The sequence below is a fragment of the Garra rufa genome, chromosome 22, assembly GCF_049309525.1.
Source record: "Garra rufa chromosome 22, GarRuf1.0, whole genome shotgun sequence".
In the NCBI taxonomy this organism is placed as follows: Eukaryota; Metazoa; Chordata; class Actinopteri; order Cypriniformes; family Cyprinidae; genus Garra; species Garra rufa.
The window spans coordinates 24987381-25001588 of record NC_133382.1 but is presented as its reverse complement, the minus strand read 5'-3'; the positions used below and the strand labels follow the sequence as shown (position 1 = coordinate 25001588).

The window sequence follows — 14208 nt, the reverse complement described above, 5'->3', positions numbered from 1 at the left end:
CTCTGTGAATGTCCTTGAGTGGCCCAGCTACAGTCTGGCCTTGAACCCAATCAAACATTTCTGGAGAAATCTAAAAATGTCTGCCAGCCTCCATCCAAGCTGACAGAGCTTGAGAGATGAAGAGGTCAGAAGAATGGCAGATAATTGCCAAATGCTGATGTGCAAAGCATGTCGCATCATACCCAAAAATACTTGAGGCTGTAAAGGTGCTTCAGCTAAGTACTGAGTTAAAGGTATGAATACTTATGCAACATACTTATTTCAGTTTTTGTATTTTTTACAAAGTTGTGACAAGTCTGTTTTCGCTTTGTTATTATGGTATATGGAGTGTAGACTGGTGTGGGAAAAAAGTAATTTAAAGCAGTTTAACATAAGGCAGCAACATAAAATGTATAAAACGTGAAAAAATTAAAATATGAATAGTTTTGGAAAGCACTGTATGTCAGAGATCGACAACTTTGGTCAAGGAGGACCACTGTCCTAATGAAACACACCCGTTTGTAGCTTTCTAGTGATCTTGAAGACATTGATTAGATTGTTAAGGCGTGTCTGATTAGGTTTGGAGCTAAACTCTACAGGACAGTGGCCCTCCAGAACTCAAGTTGCCCTGATCTAGATCAAGAACAAGAGAGCTTCAGAAAGAGTGATCGCTCAATGTTTGTTACTTACTCTTCCACAGACATGTTTTCTTCGTGTTGACTGATGGACGGTTCAACTGTGAGTATTACCCTGTGCACCTCTCTCAAGTGGCTAAAGTAGACACCAACATATCCAAATGACTTCTCACAGAATTCACAGCAAAGGCTTTTCCGGGGTCTGCTTTCCGCATGGTGCAGCTTCATGTGAGTGCTAAGACTCCCCGAGTGAGCATAGGCCTTCCTGCATACCGGGCAGACATAAGGCCGCAGGTTACTGTGGCTGTTCATGTGGCTTTGCAAGTGATGTTTGAACTGAAAGCATCTGTTGCAAGTAGGACATCGGTGCAGCGGACGACTTCCTGTGTAAACCACTCCTCCACCACCTTTACATTCTACCACAGACTGCTGCTGATCTGTAGCTTGCGAAGACTGTGGAGTACTTGATATCTGCTGTCCTAATAAGAGCTCCTGATCAAGGTTCTCCGATGTTGATGAGGACGGAAGCGGAACAAGTTGTGGAATAGTGGTTTCCATTACCAGTACCGGCTTGGGACGAATACTCCGATACTTCTTGGATATGTCCAGCAGCTTTTCTTGGGAGGCAGAATTCAGCAGCCCAGTTGAAGGTTTCTCAGGTACCCTTCTTCTGAAAAACGACAAGGATCTTTTCTTTCGGGCTTCAAAGGCTAGAATATCCTCCATGGTTTTCCTCTTCCTTCCTCGTTTCTTGCCCGGAGGTTTCTTGATTTGAGTGTTGTTCTGGTCTTGGCTTAGGCTTTCACTTTTAACTTGATTGGACTTGATTTTGATGTCTGGAAGGCTTTTCAGGCTGCTTTTGGCTCCGGTCTGCTTGTCTGAGAATGGGGTGCTGGCAAGGCTGGTTGGTGCCAGGAGGGAGTTCTTCACCTTGGCATAGGGCAGGATGGGCAGCTTGCCCTTGGGTGGAGATGGAATGATCTGAACAGCTTTGCTAAAGATAGTGGGCGAGAGGACCGTGATGGCACTGCCAGCTGAGGCTTGACCTTCTATTTGGGTTTTAACTGGTGAGATTTTCTTTACAAGGGAGGTTCCAGAAGGATACTGCTGGTTTTTAAATGGACCGGCTTCGGTTTTTTGATCTGTCTGTGAGCCTGGCAGCATAGGTGCAATGTTGATTTCAGATGACGTAGGAGCGTCAATCATAACAAGCTGCTCAGATACTGGGTCTGAACTCTGGTCTGATTTCACAGCTTGTATGCTTGCAGAAACCTTGGCTGGACTCGGCATCTTGCTGCTGCCTTTTTCTGGAGCGCTCTTGCTTCTCACCGGTTGGTATCTAGGAATAGGCAGCTTAAGGTTCTTCTGGATTGGCTGTTGCTGTTGTGTCTGAGGTAAGGCCACCAATGAGAAGGTCCCCTCTTGTCCAGCCACCTGCATGAGTGCATAGTTCTGGGCAGGGACGAGGATGGATTTGGGGCTGACAGCCGTGGATGCTTCTGGAAGGGCTGAGGGAGGTTGGCAGGACAGAACTGCGGATGATGGAACCACTGCTGGGGCTTTGGGGGCAATGCTGCGAAACTGAAGACCTTTCATTTGGGACTGGGGCCGTGCATCACCTGTCAAAAACAAGATAATGCCTAAGATGTAACAAAAGTGAACTGAAAAAAAGGGGCTCTAACTTCTTTTTTCTTACATACTTGCACACCAATTTACCCTGGGGCAAAGAGTTTGAGCCCTCTTTGATTTAAGCTCTACGTACTGCTCTTGTTCATGCTACTGCTCACAAAGTCTTATACCTCCTCATGCTTTTTAATGCACACTGACACTCTTGCAGAAGGAATAAGCCACTTTTAAAGCATAGCAGCTGCTCAGCAGCAGACTCGTTATTACATGAACAAGAATAAGAGTTAAACAATCGTCATGACTGTCCACACAACCTTGTGGCCTTCTGCCTAAGAATTGTTGACAAATATGAAAACAACTCAGCAGTGATAAAAGTTTTTTTAAATTTATTCATTTGGCAGACATTCATCCATAGTGGCTTACAGTGCATTTGAGATATGCATTTATCAGTTTGCGTTTCTTTTGGAATCAAACCAGTGACCTTGTCGCTGCTAGTGCCAAGCTTTAACAGTTAAGTGTCAGGAACAAAAGACATACTACATAGTTCGCTATAACTTCTGTACAAAGTTTGATTAATCAGAATTTAGTATGGAGTAGCAAGGTACAACTTATCCAGACATCAGTCAGGAAAAAAAGAGTCAAGTGTAGCTATAAAGATTGCTGATGAAGGTGGAAAAAATTTAAATGATGTTTCAGCACTTAGACGTCTGTAAGCACAAAGAAGCCCATTTAGGCCGCTATAGAATTAATTAGGCTAAAAACAGAAACATCATAAAGAGCTAGGCTTTTACCAGGCCTAAAAGGGGAAGTCGAGAACAGTTGAAGGGGAGGAGAGTACTCTATTTTAGGTGCAAGAAATGGGGGCTTATTTTTAGCCACAGTGTCACATAGAAAAATAAGAGCATCACAGACCAATTAGCAGAATGGAAGGTGAGGAGTTCAAAGGTGAGATCTGGTGTTTTTGTCAGACGGAGGGTTACGCTCCGGGCACCACGTATATCTGTGTGTAGGTCTGTTTTTTCTTGTGAGTTCCAGAATGTGTTTGTGAGAATGAATTTAGTGTGCGTATGTGTGTGTTTACACCCCATGCGTAAAGGAATGCAGGCCAGATGTTGGTCAATAGGTCATGGGGACTTACCTGATAGCCTAACATTACAAAATATCATTTTGTAGTTTCATTTTAAGTGATTATAGGGATAGACAGATACTTGGAAGTGATTTTTAAAGTGAATTTCTTTTTCAAACATTTCATAGTGATTTAAACTCAGTAACAGTTACACATAAACATATAAAAAATGGGGCTCATTTTTTATTTTGTGACTAGTTTTTTAGGTTGATTTCATCTGTATGATGTACATATAAAAAAGTACTCTGCCAATTTATCTAATCAAATACTACTAAAGTCTTGCCAACTACAACAGCAGTTATTATTTGACCCTACTGCATATTATTATTTCTATACTCACTCTGTGTGTGTGATTTCAGAGGGCTGGAACGGTGCTCTTGGGTTTTCATGTCTGCCACACTGTCACTGAAGATCCTGAACAAAAAAAACAAATACAGAGAACAGAACTGAACGTCTGCTGTGTAATTAACACAATAGATGCTTTAAATTACAGTGTTTAGAGGTGTCTGCCTGCGTTCAAACGATGTCTTCTCCCCCCACTCTCTTTCTCACTATCTCGATCAAAACCAGAGGACATTCCAGATGTCACACAGGCTCAGATTAGAGTCAAGGCAAAGGCAGAAAAACAAGGGGAGGGGAAGGATAGAAAGGGAGTGAAAGACTGTTAACCGAGGAGGAGGGGACACTGAATGAGCCAGGTGAGATGGGAACCAACCTAATGTGTGTGTGGTAGTGGGACGAGGACGGGCGGGATGTCATTTGGCCTGTACATGAAGGTCCTCATCTGTGGCAGAGAGATAGCAGCCTTGGAGTGTGTGTGTGTTGCGGGGGACTATATTTTAGGGAGGGGTTTGTCCAGTACCCTGTAGGTCTGAAAGGAGATGAAAGGAAGGGATCTGCAGGAGATAAGAGAGGTGGACACACACGGCCGTTCTGGCTAGAACATCCATATCCAGCGGCCATGAGTTCCGACTGCCACACACACACACACACTTACATACGCAGCACATCTGTCATATCTCTATGCCTCTACAAACTTCCCGATCGCTAAACACAACACCGGTCTGTCGTAGCATATTTTCACTTGTTTAATCAAGCCTGCGTTGGCTAATTCCCCTGTTGTTCTGGGCAAGCTGTGAAGTCGTTAACACGTGTGAAAATAAACAAAATAGGGAAAAGATGAAGAGACAATAAACTGCACATGCTAAAGATTCTTAGCCAAGTTCCTCCAGAAAATTTAACGAGAATGTTCCGTCTCAAAAGAGAAAGTCCACTGATCTGTTTGATATGACAATATGGAGAGTGTTATTTCATAAATTACCCGGGGAAGCATCATTTGTTTTTTAAGCTTTCCTATTTAAAGTTAGTCAAACGTCTGGACACATTTGCTTGTTACTACAATTCTTTCAAACTGAAATAATAAAAGAAATAATGCAAAATGGCAGTATTGCAATTATGGAGTTTTGATAAAATGATAATTTGTAGGCACAATTGATATTTTTCTATGTCTACAAAACTAACTTTAAATCAAGTGTGTTTAACTTTTGACTGGAAGTGTACATAAGTTTTTATGTCACATTTCTAATTTATCCTCACAATTGCGGGTTTACGTCTTGCAATTTTGACTTTTTTTCTCAATCGTGTAATATAAACTTGCAATTGTGAATTGTGAGAGCATCAATTCTGAGAACATCATTTTTTTCCCTCTCAGAATTGGACTTTATAAATCGTAATTGACAATTGCAAGAAACAAACAAACAAAATAAATAAATAAAAGGACTTTTTTCCTCAGAATTGTAAATATATCTCACAATTGTGACCTTATTTCCCTCAAAATTGAATTTATCTTGCAATTGTGACTTTTTTCTCTGAATTGTGACCTTTTTTTCCTCAAAATTGAGTTTCTCGCAATTGTGACTTTTTTTCTCAGAATTGCAATTCTGACTTTATAATATGCAAATGCGAGTTAAGAAAGAATTGTGAGCTATGAAATTTGAATTCTGAAAACATCAATCTTTAATTGTACTTTATAACTTGTAACTGCGAGGTTATATCTTAAAATTCTGAGAAAAACAGTCTGAATTGCAAGATATAAACTTGGAATTGTGACAAAAAAAGTCGGAATTGTGAATTTATATCATGCTATTCTAACTTTAGAACTTGCAATTCTGACTTTTTTCTCTGAATTGTAAGATATAAACTCGTAATCGCTAGTTATAAAGTCAGAAATGCAAGATGTTAAAAAGTCAGAATTGTAACTGCGAGTTTATATATTACAATTCTGAGGAGGAAAAAGTCAGAATTGCAAGATATAAACTTGGAATTTTGAGGGGAAAAAAACAGAATTGCAAATTTGAATCATGCTATTCTAACTCGCAATTCTGACTTGTGAGCTACTAAAAAATAAATAAACAATAAAAATAGTAATTATTTGCAATTCTGAGAACATATCAGTCCCCCCCCCCCCCCCCTCAGAATTGGATTTTGTAACTCGTAACTGCAAGAAAAAAACCTCACAATTGTGACTTTTCCCTTCAGAATTGCAAGTTTATCTCGCAATTGTGGTTTTTTTTCTCAGAATCTTAAGTTTATATCCAAGTAAAAAAAGTCAGAATTGCAAGGTATAAACTTGGAATTGCGAGTTTATAGTTTGCTATTCTGCTATTCTGAATTTTTTCTTAGAATTGTGAGATATAAACTGGCAGTTCTGACTTTATTCTCAATTGCATAATATAAACTCACAATTCTGATTTTTTTCCACTCAGAATTGCAAATTTGGACTTGATAACAAGCAAATGCACGTTAAGTCAGAATTGAGAGCTATTCTGAGTACATATCAGTCTTTTTCCCCCACAGAATTGGACGTTACAACTCATAACTTGCAATTGTGAGAAAAAAAACCCTTACATTTAATTTCCCTCAGAATTGCAAGTTTATATCTCAAAATTCTGCAAAAAAAATTAGAACTGCAAGAAAAAAGTCAAGATAAAAACTCGCTATTACCTTTTATTTATTTTTTATTTAATGACGGCTTCCAGTAAAAGTATTTGGCACTTAGTTAAAACAAAAATTTGTTCTTAGCCAAAAATGTTCTTAGCCAAGTTCTTCTCAAAAGAGAAACTCCACTGATCTGTTTGATATTACAACATTATCTAATTAGCTATTATCAACAAGCATTATCTGATCATTCATGGGTTTTTAAGCTTTCCTGCTCAGAAAGTATTGGAGATTTCTTTTCTTTTGTATTGTGACATACATAGGAGTTAGGGCTGTGCAATATGGACAAAATAATCATATTGCGATTTTTTGAACGAATATTGCGATTGCGATTTTATTTGCGATTTTTTTTTTTTTTTTTTTTTTTTTTTTGCTTTTTCAAACAAGCTACATACATACATTCTAAATGTATTCAGTGCACAAGTAGTGCATAACAAAACATTTCACCATGAAATAACATAGTATTAAGTTTAATAAACAAAACTGTAGTAAAATTGTCTTTAAAACAGACAACATAAAATAAATAAGCCATTTTACTTTTTTCCCAGTACTTTAGCCTACTTTGTGCAATAACGAATACATTCATTTCAGTGGAAAAATAAGTCCAAAACTCTCTTTTTTTTAACATTTTGAGGGTTCTAAAATCTTTTTTTTTTCTTATGTGTTTTAATTTTTCTGATAATGAAAAAGCATAAACATTTATTTATTTTTAATCAAATGATAAATAAACCCTTTTAATTTTTGTCAAACAAAAAGAAATTTACTGTTAAAATCAATGTGTGGAAGCAAAATTATATTCAGTTTAAAACATTTAAATAATAATTAAGTGGTTAATCTTGTTGTAATATTTTTTTATCATATTGTTTTATGTAAATTATTTAAATAGGAATATATAAACACCTACATTATACTGTACAAAAGTAATACAGGACTAATATTGTTCTGTTACATGTTAAACCATACTTTTATTTTGACAGGTTGCCGTGAAGTTTCTGTGTGTATATGATGCTAGTTTTCTCAAATGAAACGGTAAAAGTGAAACTCAAAGCAGCGATTTGGCGAATGAGTTTATTTGTTCATGTGAGATGCAAATGCCAAAAATTAGCGGGAGCGTCACGTGTGCTTCAGTATGAATGTAGTAAAAAAATAAAACCCGTCTCCACCATTCATTCATAAAGAAGCAAACGGAACATGCAGGATTCATATTAAAACGGTCTTTTTGCATTTCAGTTTTCACAGACACTAGTCCATATCGCGATTTGAATTAAGTGACAGACCAACTTTTGATTTATTAATCCAAAAATCGACGAATTACGTGGCATTCCGCGCTATAGTAAATTCGGTTTTTATGAATGGAGTCCGCGATCCAGTCCGTGTTTTCGCGGAGGAGACATTGTAATCACGCGACCATGAAGAGACAGAAATGACATGCCTTGAAAATGACATGCAATTTAGTATGTTTAATAAAATAACTATGTATAGACCTGTTCTATAGGAAAGATAACCTTAAATGACTTCTATTGTGATGTGGCAACAAATCGAAAATAAAATGAACTTGACGTTCAAGGGGGGCTGGGGTGCCGTTGGGGGGATAGATAAAATCGCAACCTTGTGCGGTTTAGAAATCGCATGTGCTTAAATCGCGATTTTTTTGCGATTGCGATTAATTGCACAGCCCTAATAGGAGTCAAACAGAATATTGCACAAGAAAAAAATTCAGGCTGGGGACTTGGTTCTATATATCAGCTGTTGATTGGAAGGAGACAGAAAAGAGGAAAAAACATTTTATTGCGTTTCTGGATGTGTATAAGGGTGTGTGTTTGAGTGAAAGGTCAGTTGTCTCTCTCAGAAGAGGAGACATTTTCAGAGAAAACACAGAACTGTTTGCCAATCTCTGTTTTTTAAAATTCCTTGTTTAGAAGAGACTGTACCTCTCTCCACAGCAGACTTACAGACACCGTTTTTGCAGGAACGTGGCTCTCTCTCTCTCTCTCTCACACACACACACACACACACACACACACACACACACACACAGTATCTTATCTTGTGACAGCCAAGGCAACAAAATATTAAGCAGAGGAAATGAAAACACTAACATGCCAGTACATCGTAACACGCTACGTACATGCGCCTGCAAAAAGACTGCGCTCTGCAGGAACAATACAGCAGATGTTAAAACATGTCAGTCAACCAGAGCCCCGTAACAAAAGAACCACATGAAATAATATCAACTCTGCATAACACACGCACAAACACACTCTTGAGTAATTAGCTGTCACCTGAGCCAATCAATGTGGAAGGGAAAAAATCTATTCCAATTTCAAAACTACAGGCTTGCCTGTACACGCAGATGTGGACTAATCAATAAGAAAAGCATCCCACATTAGAAAGACGAGAGAATACACAACCAAAATATTCCCACTGACTATAAACCATTTCAATGTAAATCACTGCATACAGAAAGAAATCTCTCCCATAAATGCTGCTGAAAGATATTTTCCAAAATATCCTGACTGTTCTTTTTTTAAACAATGAAAGTGAATGGGAACAAAGATGGTCAGGCTCCCAAAAAGGACAAAACAAAAGTATACAATACTCCATATGATTTGTGAAGTATGTTCCAAGCTTTCTAATATTTTCCTGTGAAATGCAGAATAAAATTTAAGTAATTTTTTAGTGAAAAATGTAGTAGCTTTCAAATCTTTTTGTGCGTTCAAATATTTTGTCAAAATGCGTCACAACAGGTTTGAATTCAATGACGATTTTGAGAGAATCAGATCATAAAAGCGGAATTTACTGAATAATGCGAAATGTCACAGAGTTGGCTAAATTTTGCATGAATAAATCAAAACTAGGTCACTACACTCAAATGAAAATGCGATATGGACTAACGTCAGTGAATATTAAGCTGCAAATATGCTATTTAAATATGAATCCTGCTTGTTTCTGTGTGGATGAATGATGCAGACACACGGTTTCGTTTACTATGCACATACTGAAGAGCACCTAGGGCTGGGCGATATGGCCTAAAAATAAAATCCCAGATTTTTTCACAAAAAATCGGATTTACGATTTAAACCGTTTTTTCCCCCCTACTTCTTTTAGCATGCAAAGAAACCCCAGCTTCTCCACAATATATATGGGCACCATATATTTTGCAATACACATTGCAACTGCATCAGTGATCGCTTTCCACCAGGCCCCATTCTTATCATACCAGACACAGTAAATGTTTGTAAGACAAATAAATATGAGATGGGAGGAAAATATATATTGCCATGCTTTTCTCTTGCACTTATATGGTATACAAAAATATACAATTTTGAACACAGAAATATTAAATGATTTAATAAACTGAAAGGATCTGCCAGCAGGTGATGGTAAGACACTGATTTAATTACTGAATCATTTCATTCATTTGATTCGATTGGTTCATTCAAGAATAAAGCAAGTGACTCTTTATGAATGGGAAATTGAATCATTTCACTAGATTCATTTAAAAACGCACGTTCATTCATAAATGAAACACCGCTGTGTTTGAGTGGAGATGCGCAGCGCCTCAGTTGCGACTTGTTTCAGATTACTTTTGACGACGAAACAGAGCAAAATCAGGCAATAGTGTTATAGTCAGACAATGTAAGTCACTTAATAATAACTTCTTGTTTATTTAACTGTTGTAATAAATCAATATCTAGGTGTGATATTGACCTAAAGTGTGTTGAATCATGATACCGAGTGTGAACTTACCCTTCATAGCTCATCTCGGCTTGTTTACAAGAAGATTTATACAGACATTCCCCTTAGTAAAATTACCGATCGCCGCCATCTTGAATTTAGTCACGATAAGTCGAGTGACGAGCAGGAAGGAACTTATCAGGTTGTAGTTTCCTTCCTGCTCGTCACTCGACTTATCGTGACTAAATTCAAGATGGCGGCGACCGGTAATTTTACTAAGGGGAATGTCTGTATAAATCTTCTTGTAAATAAACTACCAGTGCTTTTTCAAAGTTCTCAATGTCTCGTTTTAAATGTCAGGGCCCTTGGAAGTCTACCAATGAAGTGTGGCGCTACTTTGTGCCTCGTAAATGGTGTAAAACAGTGATTTATTTACATGGCTAGTCCGATGCCCTATTCACCCTCATTGACAACCTGTTGTTAGCATCAGCTAACTAACGCCAGATTTCGGACTGCAGTGGACAAGCCGAGATGAGCTATGAAGGGTAAGTTCACACTCGGTATCATGATTTAACACACTTTAGGTCAATATCACACCGGACTTCTCCTTTAAGTCACAAGTGTATATTAGTAGCAAAAATACATTGTATAGATCAAAATTATCGATTTTTCTTTTATGTCAAAAATCATTAGGATATTAAGTAAAGATCATGTTCCATGAAGATATTTTGTAAATTTTCTACTGTAAATATATAAAAACGTAATGTTTGATTAGTAATATGCATTGCTAAGAACTTTGCTCAACTTTAAAAGTGATTTTCTCAATATTTCGATTTTTTTGCAACTATAGATTCCAGATTTTCAAGTAGTTGTATCTTGGCCAAATATTGTCCTATCCTAACAAAGCTTATTCATTCAGCTTTCAGGTTATGCATAGATCTAAAAAAAAATCAAATAATTGACCCTTATGGCTGGTTTTGCGGTGCAGGGTCACAAATCAATAATTAGAGATTCTTTTGGTTTACTAAAATTAAATGGGAGCATTAAAATGGAATCCAAACAATTAATGGAAAACACATTAATTGAAACATTAATTAGTGGAAAATTTGTTTAAAAAACGTTTCATGGGGCCTTAAAATGTAATTTTTGTTAAACTTTTTAAAAATTGCTGTTAAATTATGTTTCATGATTTCGTTTAATTTAGTTAAATTTAACCATTAAAACAGAGTCTAGAAAAATTTTAATGGGGGGAAAAAATAGAAAACAGAACACTTAAAACAGAATAAAATGAAAATGAACTGATGTCAAACCTGGAGTGACAAACTGCAAATGAAACCATTTTATGGAATATTGTGTGAGTGTGTGTGTGTGTGTGTGTGTGTGTGTGTGTGTACCTGGTATTCATCACGTTGTGGGGACCAAATGTCCCCACAAGGATAGTAATACCAGTAGATTTTGACCTTGTGGGGACATTTCTCAGGTCCCCATGAGGAAACAGGCTTATAAATCATGCACAATGAGTTTTTTTGATGAAGTAAAAGTATGCACAATCTCCTGTGAGGGCTAGGTTTAGGTGTAGGGTAGGTGTAGGGTGATAGAAAGTACGGTTTGTACAGTATAAAATCCATTACGCCTATGGAATGTCCCCATAAAACATGTAAACCCAACATGTGTGTGTGTGTGTGTGTGTGTGTGTGTGTGTGTGTGTGTGTGTGTGTGTGTGTGTGTGTGTTTTGTGATTTTTGGAGCTTGTAAATTTTATGGAAAACACTGTTACACTAAATTAAAATTATTATTATAAGTAAAAAATAATAGTTTCCTAATTATACTTCTCAGGCCATATTTTCCATCTGAACGCTTCAGAAAAGGACGATTGAAATGGAAATGTTGCAGGAGTCAAAAGATAACAGTGTGTCATAATTTCTCTTGGCAGTGATTTTTTTTGCTTGAAGACACTGTGGTGAGGAGCCTCATTTCCGCAGAGCCGACCAGACAGGATGCTGTAAATCAAGGTATTGAACTTTGACCCACGCAATGCAGTCGCCAAGGGCAACTCAGTGTGTGTCACCTCTATGGTGAAGTGTTGGAAAGGAAGTGACTGCGACAGTCAAAAAGACTCTCAGCACTTGGGTTGATGTTGCATGAACGTCCACAGTAGGAGGGGGGCAAGTGCTACAATTATGAATTCAGATGAGTAACTGTAGCTCAGAAATTACTTCTAGTTAAAGTGAGAAGGCATAGGCAGCAGGGAGGATTGGTTTTTGATAATAGCATTCACCCAGATTAAGTGATCAGGGAGTATATGAGGAAGGCCAAGAAACTGTAATGAAAGTGTAAGAACCTGTGGCCAGGGGCTAAGTCTATGTGAGTCACCTTATAGAACCTTTAAATGACCTTTTGCTATTTGGTGTGACATTTGTATTCATTAAGTAGGTCACACAGTAGAGAAGACTGCATAAAACCTCACACTCCATCTTCAGCCAACTCCCATAACACCACGCTTTCTCATTTCATCACTATGCCCTCATTTCCAAATTTCCCTCCACTTCCTTTTCTTTGCCTCTCAGTACTAGGTTTGCGTGGTTTGCTAATGCTACCTTTAATGATTTCTATTTCCTCTTTTAGAAGAGGTAGTTCACCCAAAAAGGAAAACTGTGTCATTAATTCCTCAGCATCATGTTGTTCCAAACCTGTTAGACGTTTGTTCATCTTCGGAACACAAATTAAGATATTTTTGATGAAATCCGAGAGCTTTACAATCCTGCATAGACAGCAATGCACAGAAAGCTCTTGGATTTCATCAAAAATATCTTAATTTGTGTTCTGAAGATAAACAGAGGTCTTACGAGCTTGAAACGACCTCACTCAGTACCTGTGGCTTAAGCAAAACAACTAAAAGGGTACTAACAAAGAACAAAAGAGAGGAAAACAAAGCAAGGAAGGCCAATGTTACACGAACATAGTCAGAAAAGACCTGCATTAAGCTTTCCTGAACGATGGAAGGTGTGGTTAAAGATCTCGGTCTTCAAATCTGTGTATAATATCTGCACAGAGAGGCCAGGGAAAAGGAGCCTGTTATAATATGCACATTTTTAATGTTAGAGAATATGAAACTGAGCATCAAAGCTTATGCAGATACTCCTGCCTCAGTACTTGCTCAGGTTTTGGGGACCCTAGGGATTTAAGGGTGAACTCAGGTAGCTTTAAAAAAGTAATAAGAGGATCGGTTGTCTAGATAGGGTAAGAAGAAAGTCTGTTTGCATATAAACATGGTCCGTTGTGCGATCAGTGACCAACGTTGCTTTTAAAAAGTCAGACACAAGTGTGTTCCTACTCTCTGCACTTTGGGTTAAAAGGATTGGTTAGCTAAAAAAGAAAATTCAGTCGCATTTACTCAATTTGTTCCAATCTCTTTTGTCTTCTGTGGAACACAAAAGGAGATGTTAGGCAGGATGTTCGCATTACTCTTTTCCGAATATAAGATAAGGGGCTGCCAAAGTGCGATAAAAGAAGCAATATGACTCATACAATAGCTTTGTGTGAGGAACAGACTAAAATTTGGAAGTGGAATATGGTACACAAGCCATATTCCAAGCCTACTTTTGAAGGGTTAGTTCAACCAAAAATGAAAATTAGCCCATGATTTACTCACCCTCAAGGCATCCTCGGTGTATATGACTTTCTTCCTTCAGTCAAATCCAAGCAGAGATATATCAACAATTGTCCTGGATCTCCCAAGCTTTATAATGGCAGTGGACGCGTTTCTGTTCAACAGTCCAAAAGAAGTCCAATAAAGCACATCCATATTTAAAACTTAATAATCACTTTTCTCTAGCTTGCGGCAACTGTCATACATTCAAGTTGTTCCAGGTGGATGATGTAGGACTTATGCATTGCGCATGCACCGCTGATCTCGTAAAAAACAATGTTTGTTTACAGGTGCAAAGGAAGCAAACTTTTTCTTACTTTAGCAAAGGAAAACCACTCTTCTCTTGGATTATCCCGAAATGCCTCCTTTGTCATCCGCCCGGAACGGCTTACATGTCTGACAGTTAGCGCAAGCTAGAGAAAAGTGATTATTAAATTTTAAATTATGGATATGTTTCTTACAAAAACGCATCAATTTGCTACAGGAGGCATTTATTCATCCCCATTATGGATGGATGC

At 37.8% G+C, this 14208-nt stretch overlaps 1 protein-coding gene across 1 annotated transcript in view; it reads right to left on the bottom strand.

Annotated features, from left to right (window-relative positions):
* LOC141297874 (zinc finger protein 438-like) overlaps nt 1-14208 on the bottom strand; it is a 70549-nt gene that overhangs the window by 5077 nt on the left and 51264 nt on the right. Inside the window, exons 3-4 of the mRNA XM_073828338.1 lie at nt 3707-3780; nt 670-2233 (exon numbers count right to left, since the gene is read on the bottom strand). Coding sequence (XP_073684439.1) covers nt 670-2233; nt 3707-3755 — 1613 coding nt within the window. The 5' untranslated portion in view covers nt 3756-3780. The remainder of the gene's footprint in view (nt 1-669; nt 2234-3706; nt 3781-14208) is intronic.